Source organism: Lynx rufus, unplaced genomic scaffold (assembly GCF_022079265.1).
Source record: "Lynx rufus isolate CCGP_SWC_20201006 ecotype Redwood Valley unplaced genomic scaffold, mLynRuf1.p SCAF_2, whole genome shotgun sequence".
Lineage (NCBI taxonomy): Eukaryota > Metazoa > Chordata > Mammalia > Carnivora > Felidae > Lynx > Lynx rufus.
In genome coordinates this window covers 157172466-157187683 of record NW_025814834.1, presented here as the reverse complement: position 1 = coordinate 157187683, position 15218 = coordinate 157172466, and the positions used below count along the sequence as shown (strand labels likewise).

Below are 15218 nucleotides of genomic sequence, written 5' to 3'. Positions count from 1 at the left end.
GGCTGAAGTCGGACGCTTAACCGACTGCGCCACCCAGGCGCCCCTTAAACAGTATTTCAAATAGACATGTAGTTTTTTGGCTGTGTTTTTATTTTTATTTTTATTATTTATTTTTTTTTAATGTTTCTTTATTTTTGAGGGAGACAGAGACAGAATGCCAGTGGGTTAGGGACCGAGAGAGAGGGAGACACAGAATCCGAAGCAGGCTCTAGTCTCTGAGCTGTCAGCACAGAGCCCGATGCGGGGCTCAAACTCACGAGCTGTGAGATCATGACCTGAGCCGAAGTCGGATGCTCAACCGACTGAGCCACCCAGGTGCCCCTGTTTTTATTTTTACTTTAAAAAATAGTGGGGCGCCTGGGTGGCTCAGTCGGTTGGGTGAACGACTTCGGCTCAGGTCGTGATCTCGCGGTCCGTGAGTTTGAGCCCCGCATCAGGCTCTGTGCTGACAGCTCAGAGCCTGGAGCCTGTTTCAGATTCTGTGTCTCCCTCTCTCTCTGACCTTCCCCCATTCATGCTCTGTCTCTCTCTGTCTCTAAAATGAATAAACGTTAATAAATAAATAAATAAACAAATAAACAAATAAATAAATAAATAAATAATAGTAAAAGAACCTTGTTCACATCTCAGCTCCATTATCCCTAAAGGCTGCCCCTACTTTTTCCCTTACGTACTCTATTTTTGTCATGATCATTATTTACAGGGATGACAATTGGTCACCCACCCTGATTAAAAAAATCATACAAACAAAACACCCTAATCTCATAGATGAAATAAAACTTAGATGAAAAAGTTTTAATGTAAAGTGATTGTGTAATGGATTTTTAACTCCTAAGTGGTAGAGGAGATAGCTCAGTCTGAAAAAAGTAAATGTAACGAGTAAAATTTCTCTAAAATACTATGCAGTTTAATGACTATATTAATCTATTAACCTATTACATCTAGTGCAGTGAGTTTATTGGTATGTCATAGTTTTTTTTCTGTGAATTATTTTTAAGGACAAATTTCCAGGTTATGGTATTTATGGGGATTTAAAAAATTTTTTTTATTTTTTTAATGTTTGTTTATTTTTGAGAGGGAGGGAGAGAGAGAGAGAGAGAAAGAAAGAGAGAGAGCATGAAGGGGGGAGGGATGGCAGAGACAGAGGAGACACAGAAGCCGAAGCAGGCTCCAGGGTCTGAGCTGTCAGCACAGAGCCCGACGTGGGGCTCAAACTCTTGAACCATGAGATCATGACCTGAACCAAAGTCAGAAGCTTAACCGACTGAGCCACCCAGGTGCCCTTTAAATTGTTAATACTTGTTCCCAAATGATTTTTAAAATTATATTTAGGGGCGCCTGGGTGGCTCAGTCGGTTGAGCGGCCGACTTCGGCTCAGGTCATGATCTCGCGGTCCGTGAGTTCGAGCCCCGCATCGGGCTCTGTGCTGACAGCTCAGAGCCTGGAGCCTGTTTCAGACTCTGTGTCTCCCTCTCTCTGACCCTCCCCGTTCATGCTCTGTCTCTCTCTGTCTCAAAAATAAATAAACGCTAAAAAAAAAAAAATTAAAAAAAAATAAAATTAAATAAAATTATATTTATTATTTATTTTTTTAATGGATAAATGGGTGTTTATTGTTACCAATTTTGAACTGTCCATTTACATCATACATACTTTTTTGTATTTCTCGCTGTTTTAGTTTCCTAGGGCTGCTAAAACAAATTGTCACAAGGTAAACATCTTAAAACAACAAAAATTTATTCTTACACTTTTGGCAGCTAAACCAAGATGTGGGTAGGGCCACGCTCCTTCCAAGGGTTCTGAGAGAGAATCCTAGGAGAGTAGCATAGAGTTATACATTTCAGGAATAACTTTCCTGTTATGAGTGTTTCTCATTCTTTAAAAAAAAATGTAGTGGATTTTAGCTCTTAAAAAAAAAGGGATGTTTTTCCTCAGTAGCCTGAGTGTACTGCTTTTTTTCCCCCCCTCTGGGCCTACCTAATTTCCTAGGCTCCATGGTGCTTTTTTCTGCTCACTTGACATTGAAGCAATGGAGAAATAGGCTCACCTGGCTATGGGTATGAGTTGGCCTTGACCCCTCAACTGCCCACTGATGCTGCCATATTTATCTTCTTTATTGCAGTATAGTTGAACACACAATATTACATTAGTTTCAAGTGTATAACACAGTGATTCAGCAACCCTATCGGTTATGCTGTGCTCACCACAAATGTAGCTACCATCTGTCACCATACAATGCTATTACAATACCATTGACTATATTCCCTATGCTATACCTTTCATCCCTGTGACTTATTCATTCCCGTATATAATATCTTTATCCATTCATCCATGAATGGACACTTAGGTTGCTTTCATGTCTCGGCTATTGTAAATAATGCTGTTGTGAATGTGTGGGTGCATATATCTTTTTGAATTAGTGTTTCTGTTTCCTTGGGGTAAAATACCCAGTAGTGGAATTACTGGATCCTGTGGTATTTCTATTTTTAAATTTTTGAGGAAGCTCCACAGTCTTTTCTACAATGGTTGCTCCAATGTACGTTTCCACTAACAGTGCATGAGGGTTCTCTTTTCTTCACATCCTCACCAACATTTGTTATTTTTTGTCTTTTTGATACTATCCATTCTGACTGGTGTGAGGTAATATCTCACTGTGATTTTGATTTGCATTTCCCTGATGATTAGTGATGCCAAACATCTTTTCATGTGTCTGTTGGCATTGTTCCCAAATGTTTGAAAGAATTATTTACAGTACTCATTTTACCAAAACCTAGCTAGATTGTTTTATTATTTAAAATCTTCAAATTATAACTGCTTATTTAATAACTTGAAATTTCACAGTTGAGATAAATTCTTGCTTTTCAGGTTTACCACTATGCTTCTTTTTTGTGTGTATGATATTTGAAGAAATATAAAAATCCTTTATCATCCTTCTCTACATGTAGAAAGTCAGATTTGTTTCCATTTGTTAATAGGTAATGCATTTCTCCGAAATGTGAAAGATCTAGTCTCGGGTTCTAAAGTCATTTAATATGCCAAGTCCTGGTAATATTTCTAGCTATCTGGAAATGATTAAATCAGATAAGAATCTATTTTTTCTTTCCTCCCAGCATTACCTACCAGAACAATTCAGGCTTTTCACAGATAGTAATGTCAGTGTTCCTTTGGTAATGAGTATTTTAAAGGAATTCTTTTGGAAATTAATTCTAGAAAAGGTGATTTTTATTATATTTTTACTCCTACTGTAGATGCTGTACTTCTACAGGACTTCAGCTTGCAATTTTTTTTAAGTAGGAGTTTTAAGTTGACTTTGGATATTAGCATTTTCCCCTAAGGTTTTTGGATTTGAATGTTAACCTTTTGACATTGAGTATTCCTTGATGGAACTAAAAAATTTGCTTGAATGGCTGACAAATCTTTGTAATCTGTAAATAAGCTAGAAAGATGCTATTCGTTTCTAACACCAAAGTATTTTTAAAGGAGAGAGTTTTGGAAAACAGGAAATCCTAGCTGTCAAAGTAAAAAGATGAATGTTCTGAAAGAATTGCTGAATCATTAATGTAAAACTGCTTGGCATATAGAGTAGGTGTTCCCATATCTTTAAAGGTTAACATGTGATTGTTACCTTTTCACTATACTTTAAACATATATGTACATTTACTTTTCCTTTAAATGTTCTTTGTTTTCTTCCAAGTTTACAGATTTAAGGTATCTATAGGGCTGTGTGCAGTTCTTTTGACATTTTCTTATTAATCCATCTTTCCATTATATTAGAAATGGGAATATCTTTGAAAAGATGACAAAACAATAGGAGATAAAAGATGAGTAATATAGATTGAAAATATTTCTCATAAATATACGAAATATATACAAAAGAGCAGATATCAAAAGGGTATGTAAATGATATGACATAAACTTTGTTAACAAAAAAACAAATACAAAACTATAAATATCATAAATATAAATATAATATAAATATTTATAGGAAAAAATGACTACAAGGAAATACACTTAGCAGGAATTACCTAAAGTGGTATGATAGGGAGGTTTTTATTTTATTCTTTTTTCTTTCTGTGTTTTCCAAAACCTTCAGCAATGAGTATTGATAATTATAATTAGGGAAATGTGTTTTTAAAAGCAAAAATATTTCTCATATCGCTGCCCTGTAAATAGCATATCCAGATTTCAAGATGATCCAGTTAAGGTCTTATAAGAAACATGAGTATTTACTGTCTGTAACCTGATACTTTTCTTCTATCTTTCCTGCAGCACAAAAATTCTTTAAATAGTGACCCTAAGAGTTGGGCGGAGACAGAGGTGGGGGGAGTGGGATCTCATTCTGTTTTTGCTAAAGTAGCTAAAATCAGATAAGAAGCTTTCACAAATACTTAGTTTGCCAGAACTATTAACTCTTGTATATTACAGAAAACTAGTTAAAACCACTAACTAAGATAATTTTAAGTCCTTGCCTGCTTTTGATGTTTATGATATCCTTTTACAATGTGAAATTGGTATGTTGACCTCCTGGCATTTCTGATTGATAGACCCCAGGAATTCTGAAAATGACACAAATTATCTGAAAATGTTAATTTAAACAAACCATATTTTAGCATTGTGTATCTTATATTTGGATAACTTGAAATTGAAATTAAAATACCTAAAATCAGTTCAAGGGTACCTTTAAATTTGTATAATGCCTTTTAATTTATTTTAACATAGGATGCCTATTGGCTATAATTATTTTGTTTTTTTTCTCCTACAATAGAGTAAATAAATACGTAGTTATGATATTCTGTGCTGAAATATTGGGTTCTTAATCCACTTAGCTTCTTAAAAAGGAAATAAAAATGGTAGAGCCAGAAGGAAAATGAATAGTTAATCGTGGAGGAGGAGAAAACCTAGCTCTGTACTTTGACTAGAGGCAGCTGGGGAAGTGACGTCCTGTAGCATTTGCTGTTCTAGAAAGTACAGAGACACGTAGTGAAAATGGGAGGATCTAGAAGGAGGCTGTCTCCTGTGTAGTGTATATTTATCTGTAAGTAAGCCTTTGGGGAAGGAATTAAATAGAGACGCTGCTTGCTTGCTGCCTTAAGACAGCGAAGCTGAATTGCTGATTTGCTTTAACTTTTAAAATACCCAGCTTGGTTTATTTTTCTTGGAATCATTGTATTGCTAAGACTGGGGACGCTGTTTTCTTTCACAAAGGGAAATCTAAGTTCATTTCAAGGCATTCGAAATGGGGAAAGACTATTATTACATTTTGGGAATTGAAAAAGGAGCTTCAGATGAAGATATTAAAAAAGCTTACCGAAAACAAGCACTCAAATTTCATCCGGACAAGAACAAATCTCCTCAAGCAGAGGAAAAATTTAAAGAGGTCGCAGAAGCTTATGAAGTATTGAGTGATCCTAAAAAGAGAGAAATATATGATCAGTTTGGGGAGGAAGGTAAGTATTCTGTGTATATCTTTAAGTCTCTCCAGCTCTGTCTCTCTTTCTCCCCCGCTTTCAGCTTTCTGGTCATAATTAAATTATCAGGCATCAAAGTAGAAAGACAAATAGATAAAAGCAAGATTTCATCTTTGATCATATGAGTAAATATTATTACATAGCTGTGAATGAAATGTATTTGCTTGCCCTTTTTTTGGCATTTTGTAATATATATATTCTACCAGTAGATTTATGTTAACATTGTATATTTGAAAAGAAACCTTAAATTCCCTTGCCCATTAATGAATTGTGTCAAAGTCTTATGCAACCTGTTTTGTTTTCTAATGAATTTTCTGCCAGAACCAATAAAGATCCTTCAGTCATTTAAAATTTTAACATTGGCAGTTCACATTCTGGGTAGTTTATATTTTATTTGCAAAAACGAGAGAAGTTTTTTGCCTTTCTGATAGCAATTTAGTTTAGATGGAACAAGACAGAATCGTCTCCCTGAGAAGCAGAAGGCCCAGGCATTCAGCTGTAGTTGTTTTTGGCATTCCGCCTGGAGAGGAAAGAATTTTCCTGATGTCATAAAATACCAGAACAAGTTTTTAGCTTAATTGTAAACAGTAAGTGTGTGCCAAGAAACTGAGATCTCAGAAATACAATTTTTGACCTAAAATGGCCACCTAGTTAGAACAATTATTGATTTACTTTTAGGTAACATTATTTCTTTTGAAATTTTACTATCTAGGTATTGAGGAAAGTGTGACAACTTCCCTTTCCTCTCCCTGCCATACTTTTGTTTCTTGCACTGTGAGATCAGAAACTAGTTGAATACAGTAAACAGGGGTTATTTAAGATTATCCTTTTATCATTCTGGATTTTAAATTAAATTTATCCATCATCTCCATATAAATGTAGCTATGAAGACTATTTTAAATTGCTAATTAACAGCAACAACAAAAACACTTTAATTCCTATAGGTTCTGGGATTTTTAACATTTCAAATCAGGACCAAGTTATTTCATTATTTTTTTTCCTCTCAAAATGTTCTCTTTTAAATCATTGTAGTTATGAAAACTTTTTTGTTATTTCTTTGTCTCCTTTATTGCATTTAACGTAAAATTTTCCTAATTAGAAATATACCCTAAAATACAGTGAAGCACTAACTCATTAAAAAAAAAAAAATTTATATAAGCAGCGTGATTGTGTAGAAACTTTTTTCTTTTTGTTTTGTTTTGTTTTTCTTTTTGATCTGAGTTGCCTTAAATTGCAGTTTCTATTGTTGGTGATGAGGACCTGCAGTGTCAGGCTCTTACAAGATTAATATTGAATAAGGCAAATAATGGCCAGTTCATTTCTGCTTATTCCTTATGGCCATACTAATCAAAATACGATTTGGTTCATCTCAAAAGCTAAGCAGGATTGTGAGATACTTATAATATACTCTTTCTGAAGTAATTATTTGTGATTTTGTAAAGGAATTCACAAACATGAAGCAACACTATACATTCCCAAGAAAAAGCAGATATCCACTGCTTAACCCACATCTCCCTGATGGCTCAAGTTTGTTTATGACGAAGCCATAGAATTCAGTGTATACTAAGGATATTTATCTCCAGAATTTTCAAGTCATCCAATGAGACATTTTTCTTGGCTTAATATTACCTCTTAATAGTGTTTCTCTTCAGTAGTTTTTCTCTAGTTTGATTTTTACTGCTCATCATCACAGTGAGTGAATTTTTAAAGAACAAAAGCAGTATCATCTCTGTACCCTGAATCTTTTTTTGTTCTTGATTCAGATAATTGCCATAAACAATAAAGGTAATAGAGAGGGGAGAATAAATTTTTTAAAGCATTGAAATATATTCAGAAATACCATTCTCTAGTTAGGAGTTATTTGAAAATACAGTTAAACGAAAGTTATTTGATTATTTTTTCAAAAGTATTCTTCCTTTACAGAAAAGCATTATATTTATTTGCTCTTTATTCAGAATAGCTCATTTATTCTTTGAAAAAATCGCTTGTAGGTATACTGTTTAAATGTGGGAAAACATTTTTTCTCTTTGCCTTTCATTGGTCAGTTTGTATCTGCAGGCCTGGTTCCATAGCTCTATGTGTTTCTCCAGTAGTAACAAAACACTGAATGTTAGGACTCTGGAACTGTTAGTAATTTATATGATATACTTGTTTCCCCCAGTTATTACACTCGCTGTCAAGGCCTAGGACAGTGGGAACAGGAACCATGAACTGAGAAGTATATGAGTTGAACATGCTAAATTTATATATTTAGAGACTAAGAGAACCAGTGATCCAGTTTATTCATGTTTTGAAAATCTCTAATATCCACAGTTTTAAATGCTGTGTTTAAAATTTTTGGACAAAACTAAAGATGTTTTAAATTTACCATATGACCCAGCAGTTCTGCTCGTAGGAATCTGTAAAAGAGAAATGAAAACATAGGTCCACAAAAAAGATATGTACATGAATGTTCATTGCAGCATTAGTTGTAATGGCCCCAAACTGGGAACAATTTAAAAGTACTATCATTAACTGGATGGATAAACAAAATGTGATATATATGTATGTGTGTACATACACACAGACACACTGGTATACTACTTAGCATTAAAAAGATTGATTTAATGAAACATGCTATAACATGGATGAACCTCAAAAACTATGCTAGATAAAAGAAGTCAGATGTCAGAGGCTACATATGCTATGATTCCATTTATTGAAATGCATGGAAGAGGCACATTTATAGAGAAAGCAAGTGTATCAGTGGGTTGCCTAGTGCTAGAAGTGGGAGCAGGGATCAGCTACAAATAGAAAGTAGAGAACTGGTTAGGTTGATGGAAATGATCTATACCTGGATTGTGATGATGGCTGCACAACTCTACAACTTTACTAAAATCACTGATTTATATATTTGCAATGGGTTAATTTTATAGTATGTAATAAATAAAGCTATTTTTAAAAATAGAGAAATGTTCTCCATAGTTGAATCATTTTAAAAACAAAAAACACCCACAACTACAGAAATTTAAAATTGGATTTTGAACCTGTATCTCCTAGAAGGTTTTAGGTTTGTGGTTCAATGGATTTCAACAGAAGTTTGTATAAAAGTGCTTTAAAAAAAAAAAGACTTTCAGTAATGCCTCCTTACAGCATCCTAGATCTGTAACCCTAGATCCTAGATTTTTTTTCCTTTATGCCTTTTTTTGGTATGTAGTTTATTGAGTAACTTTCTTTAACTACTCAAAGGTAGTATTTATAATGATCAAACTTGTGTTTAGTATATTAATCTTTATACTCACTTGTTCCTTCTTTATGTAATCAACTGAATCTCTTTATTTGCTATGTATTTTTAAAAATAAGTTGAATTTTTGAGTCAAGACTACTTAAAGGATCTCATTATTCTAGTAACTTTGTAAGTCTTGCTATAAATCTAGATTTTTACATATCAAATCTCCTTAAAGTAAGAGTTGTTAAAGTCCTGTAATTTTTTTCTTTGAAATCCTAATTCTTCTCCAGTGCTGCTTCTTTTGACAAACTTTCAACTAACTAGTGGAAATTATTGTTATGGAGAGTATACCAAACACATACTTGTTTTTGGATTGCAAATTGGTTGGTTTGTTTTTAAATAATAGCAGTCTTGCTACACAGCATGGGCAAATGTTGATTCCAGAGTATATTCCTTATCATGAAAAGTGATGATGGTGTCTAGAAAATATTTTGGAGAACAGAGGGAATCCAGTTGAATATTAAAATTTTCCATGAGCACTCAAAATGTATGTAATAAAGAGTTGACTGTATAGTTGTTAACATGCCTGTTATAATTCAGGTGCTAGGCAATCAAGTGATACTTACATAATAATTCATGTTATATTGTTATGAATATTGGTATGATTTTCTCAGTCATTGTAGTAGCCTTGTACTTAATCTGAGCGATGTATGTACTTGACTGTTTAGTGTCAAGGAAAACCTCAAAGCTCCATTGTCAGCTTTGATAAATGTCACTTCAGACTGTGTAAATCTTCTCAGAGCCTCTGTAATCCTGACTGAGTTACCATTTTTGGCAGAGAAGAGGTTTTAAGGAAAAGCCAAACCCATGGTGTAATAACTTAAAATGTTGTTCTTTCTTTTCATGAATTTATTATGAGTCCAAAATATTTAGATTTTGTCTTGTAGAGAGTTAGATTGGGCAAGCTAATGTACTCAACTCGTTCTTAAACTATTATACTCTATTATATTTGTGGGAAAAGATGAAATGATTGAAGTAATTTAAGCATCGGTTCAGTCACATTAGTCATGACCTTGAGCTATATACATAACTTGTCATTTATAAAACTCTGTCACTATCTTTTTTTTAACATTTGGAGTTAAAACTGTACCACTAAAAATTATAAAAAGAAGTTTTGTGTGAGCTGCATGTTAAAACTCCTTGTCCTGCTTATACTTGTCATTCTCTTTCTGAAAGGAACATCCTAACTGCTATTTGGATGTATCATTCAATACATATTTTAAGAGTTTTTCAGATTATTAAATTTTTCTTAGTCTCTCCAGATTTTTATTCATGGATGAAGGTAAAAATTTAAACATCAGTTGAGACTGTTGGATGAAAAAGAATATATATATATATGTTTGTTTTGAAATTTTAATTTTTATTCCAGTTAACATACACTGTTATATTAGATTTGGGTGTACAATACAGTGATTCAATACTTCCATACTATATGTATACTTTTTAATGGAAGAAGCCAAATAGAATAAAACATGCAAAACTAAATCTCTTTGAAAGCATGCTTAGTGATTCCAGTATAATTTTTTATTATTAAATCTCTCATGTATGTGTATGTGTGATTATACTTCATATAGCTTTTGCCTCTTCTCTATCCTGACATTCAAGATCCCTTTCAAAGTTTAAACACACTTTAAGAATTAGTTTATTCTCTAGTCAATAAACATGAGCGCCATCATTTTCAGCCCTGTATATGTGAGCAATGCAAAAATGAATAGAATGTATTTCCTGCCCTCAAATTACTCACTGTTTGAAGATATTGGAATCTCTTAATCTCTTGAATTTATCACAGTTTAAAATTTTTAGATTCTATTCCTCCTTGTTTCCTTGGTCAGGAATGCCAGTAAGGCTCATTCAGAAACTTTGCTACTATTATATGATATAAATCCTTGTCAGTATTGATCCTTTAAAAGACCACTATACTAATGTTTGATGGGTCTTTAACAGAAACTGTCTTTAGTATATAGCAGAAAATGCAGCCTCACAAGTATAATTGTTTGTGAACTACATATTACTTAGTTGAGTCTTAAAGAACAGGGTCAAAAGGTCACTATCTCAGAGTCTGAAGCAAGTTGTGCACAACAGACAGAAATAACCAATCCAAGACTCTTGATGTTAGTCTTGTTTCTACATAGTGTTGAAATTAATGCTATCACACAATATGCCTAAACAATTTTGTTAGCTAGAATAGGGTAACAGTTTAAAGAAACATTTTTCATAATGTGTCCTAATAAAATTTTTTCCCTTTCTGCCACAGAAAGAGTTCTATTTTAATTCTTAAAGTAAAAGATGATCTAAAATGAAGCTAGTTAGTATGAATATGGTCTTTTATATTATTGATTATGCTCTATAATGATACTTAAAGATTTAAGTTATGCATTTTGCATCTATTACCAAAAACCTTTCAATTGTCGTCTTTTGAAAACTTGCATACGTCAGGTTATCAAACCAGTGGTTTATGAAACAAGAGGTTCCTGACTTTATTTTCTTATTTATGTATAGAACAAAGATTCAGGAATAAATTATCACTAAAGATGGGGATGTGGAGGAAGAATTTGAAAGCTAAACATTTAACTTAGGATGGAATGATCAAAAGTTAGGTAACTGTTCTGTATTCAGTTACAATGGCATTTCTGGCCAATCTTAATAAATTATAACCTAAGGTGGCCAAAATCTTATTAGGGATACAACTTTGAAAGTTTAACTTTCTAGAGTTGCAAGCTTTTTTCTAATCATGTTTATTTGTTCATTTAGGGTTGAAAGGAGGAGCAGGAGGTACTGATGGACAAGGAGGTACCTTCCGGTACACCTTTCACGGTGACCCTCATGCCACATTTGCAGCATTCTTTGGAGGTTCCAATCCCTTTGAAATTTTCTTTGGAAGACGGATGCCTGGTGGTAGAGATTCTGATGAAATGGAAGTAGATGGAGATCCTTTTACTGCCTTTGGATTCAGCATGAATGGATATCCGAGAGACAGGAATTCTGTGGGACCATCCCGCATTAAACAAGATCCTCCAGTTATTCATGAACTTAGAGTATCACTTGAAGAAATATATAGTGGTTGTACCAAACGGATGAAGATTTCTCGAAAAAGGTTAAATCCTGATGGAAGGAGTTATAGATCTGAGGACAAAATTCTCACCATCGAGATTAAGAAAGGGTGGAAAGAAGGCACCAAAATTACTTTTCCAAGGGAAGGAGATGAAACGCCAACTAGTATTCCAGCAGACATTGTTTTTATCATTAAAGATAAAGATCACCCAAAATTCAAAAGGGATGGATCAAATATAATTTACACTGCTAAAATTACTTTACGAGAGGTAAGTTAGTAGCACCAGGGATTCTGAAACCAGACAGAATTATGCATCTGATCTTAGGGAATTTATCTAAACAATAGCTAATATTTATTAAATGTTTAGTATGTTATTTAAATTCTCATAAGAACCCCCAGAGGTAGTACTATAATACCTCTTTTTTTTTTTTAATGTTTGTTTATTTGAGAGAGGGGGAGAGAGAGAGAGCGCGCGCGCGCGTGTGCGTGCGCGTGCGTGTGAGTGGAGGAGGGGCAGAGAGAGAGGGGAACAGAAGATCTGAAGTGGGCTCTGTGCTGACAGCAGAAAGCCCAATGCAGGGCTGAAACCCACAAACCATGAGATCATGCCCTGAGCCAAAGTCAGATGCTCAACCGACAGCCACCCAGGCACGCCTATAATGCCTCTCTCATGGGTAGGATTATATTTTCTAAGTTTAGTTACCTGTACTAGCAATTTAAATGCCAACTTTAAGTGCTAACTGGGTTACGTACTATGAAACCTAATATTGGGTTAACTCTACTCAGTTTTTATAGATATGGTTTATGAGATATACATTGGAATTTTATCACCTTAGTCCATGTATAAGGTTTTCCCCAAAATTGTTAATTTGGAGTAATACTTATATAACAAAAAGATACTAATTTAAAATAATTGTTAAAGGTACTGCTTTATAAGTTCTTATTTGTTCTTAGATACTGTTTTTCAAATTGCATTATAATCCTGCATATATGGCCATGTCACTTCCCTGCTTAAAATTCTTAAATAATTCCACATAGCATCTACCATAAAGTCCAAACTTTTTAGCTTAAAATGAAAGGTCATTTTAGGGGTGCCTGGGTGTCTCAGTCTGTTAAGCATCTGACATCATTTCAGCTTAGGTCATGATCTAATGGTTTGTGAGTTTAAGCTAACAGCGTGGAGCCTGCTTGGGATTTTGTCTCCCTCTGTTTCTACCCATAAATATATATACATTTCCCTAAATTTGCTCTATTATTATCTTATATACATCTATGTCATTGTCTGAGCTCTAGTCTATGGAACACTGTTGTTCCTCGCTCTGCTTCAATACTTGCTAACGGTCCAAAGCTTAGCTCATTCTGTACTGTCAGAAGATAAGGGGGTATGATGGGTGCCCTTTGTCTCACAAAAGACTTCTGCACCTCTGTGCCAATGTTATATATACTGTATTGTTATTACTGGTTTGCTTCTGAGTTCCTTGTGCATTCCCTGAGGTGGGGTCCCTGTTCATGGTCCCTTAGCTCAGCATCTAGCAGGAATGTGTGGCATATAGTACGCACTCAGTAAACATTTGTTGACTAAACCAATAAATGTATTTCTTATCCTAATATTTTTCCTTCCAGAGAAGTAGGTACTTACTCTTATTCTATTCTTTTCCTAAATTTCTCCCTCTTTTCTTGTCCATTTCCATCCCTGCATTTTGAATGTTGTAATGGCAGCCTCAAACATTCCATTTCATTTCAGGGCATAGTGGAAGACATCCTTTACTTCTCTTTCCTTTTCCTTCCTTCCTCTTCTCCTTTCCTTCTTTTATAATATGTCTGATCATGCATGTCCTAAAGAGATTTGTTAACAGGGAAAAAGTCTTACAATTATTGATATTCTTTTAGAGGTTAATGTTTTACCTTAGTGGTTTCATTCTTCATACTTGGTTATATTTTTGTTGAGTTTTTTAAGTTTTGGAGTTTGTTCATTTTATTTGGTCTATTTTAGGCATTGTGTGGCTGCTCAATTAACGTGCCAACAATGGATGGAAGAACCATACCTATGTCAATAAATGATATTGTGAAACCTGGAATGAGGAGAAGAATTATTGGATATGGGCTGCCATTTCCAAAAAATCCTGACCAGCGTGGTGACCTTCTAATAGAATTTGAGGTGTCCTTCCCAGATACTATATCCTCATCATCCAAAGAAATACTTAGGAAACATCTTCCTGCCTCATAGAATGAAAAACTTTGTTACCCATATTTTGATAAGGCACTGAAAATATAAAAGGACTGGCAGTTTACTGATGTAGATGTGAATTCTGTATAAAGATGTGTAAATTATTTTGAGGATTCATTAAATTGCATGAATAGAGACGGGTCAAATAAATAGGCAAAAGGGATTTTTACAGTTAGAGATGAAGAGAAAACCTATTCACTGTATTTTATTTCATTTCTCCCAAATCAGAAATTTTTAGTATTTTGCTTCATGTAAAATTTGTTTGTGGAGTTAGTGGATATATTTCTAATAAAGTACTAGCCTATCCTAAAGTACTTTATTTCTTTTATCTTTACATTATCAGTATGATAGGTTCTCATTTATAATGGAAATTTAAATTCTTAACTAAACTACACATGTGATATGTATTTCTAGAAAATTAAAGCCCAAGTCATTTGGAAATGTGGTTGACTAGATTTAAATCTCCATCTGAAATGCTGCTATAGGGCTGGTACCCGTAAAAGAATATACTAATGCATATGTTTCACCATTTTGATTTTTAAAGTATGCTGTAGCATTTCTTAATAACATAGTTGTAATGTTCTTAAGGCAGACATTTTCATCATAAAAAGGAAATTAATGGCAATTTATCTCCTGTGGAAATCCCAATTGCCTGAATTACTGATATTTTAGAAATAGGCTGTTTTTAAAATGCCATATGTAATTTTATGCAAGTTGACTATATATCTTGGACTTAATAAATTATAGGCACATTTTATTGTCCACTAGTTTAAAATAATTTGTTTAATAATAAATGTGTTTTTAGAGGAAATATTGTTACTTGGAATTAATTTTCCAATTATACAGTCTTCTATAACTTACTGATAATATGCTATATGTACCTTATGCAATTTCCCTAAAAAGAATAAAGTACCACTATGGTGTTAAACCAAAATATGGGGAAAATAAACACTAACTGCTGCTTATGAATGATGTTGCTACTACTTGTTATGCATATAAATATTTTACTTTTTCATATACATAGATTGCATTTCTTAGGTGTTTTAATTTTTTAAATATATTTATGTTTAAAAAATTGTTTTCTTTTTCTTTTAACTAGAGTAAGAGTGATGTCTTGAAACAAAGTTTTTGGTTCAAAAGTAGTTTTCAGGATGATTGATATATGTACAAGCTATACTGGATCCTATCACTCTTTAGCAGACT

The 15218-nt window shown here is 33.7% G+C and overlaps 1 protein-coding gene across 2 annotated transcripts in view; it reads left to right on the top strand.

Annotated features, from left to right (window-relative positions):
• The window catches only part of DNAJB4 (DnaJ heat shock protein family (Hsp40) member B4), a 49768-nt gene extending 34784 nt beyond the window's left edge, over nt 1-14984 (top strand). Inside the window, exons 2-4 of one of the 2 annotated variants that reach the window (XM_047085433.1) lie at nt 5206-5447; nt 11488-12056; nt 13782-14984. In XM_047085433.1, the coding sequence (XP_046941389.1) occupies nt 5237-5447; nt 11488-12056; nt 13782-14015 (1014 nt within the window). In that variant the 5' untranslated portion in view covers nt 5206-5236 and the 3' untranslated portion in view covers nt 14016-14984. Of the gene's footprint in view, nt 1-3925; nt 5448-11487; nt 12057-13781 lie in introns of those variants that run through there. The other variant, XM_047085432.1, reaches the window with a different exon arrangement.
• The last annotated feature ends 234 nt before the right edge of the window (nt 14985-15218 follow it).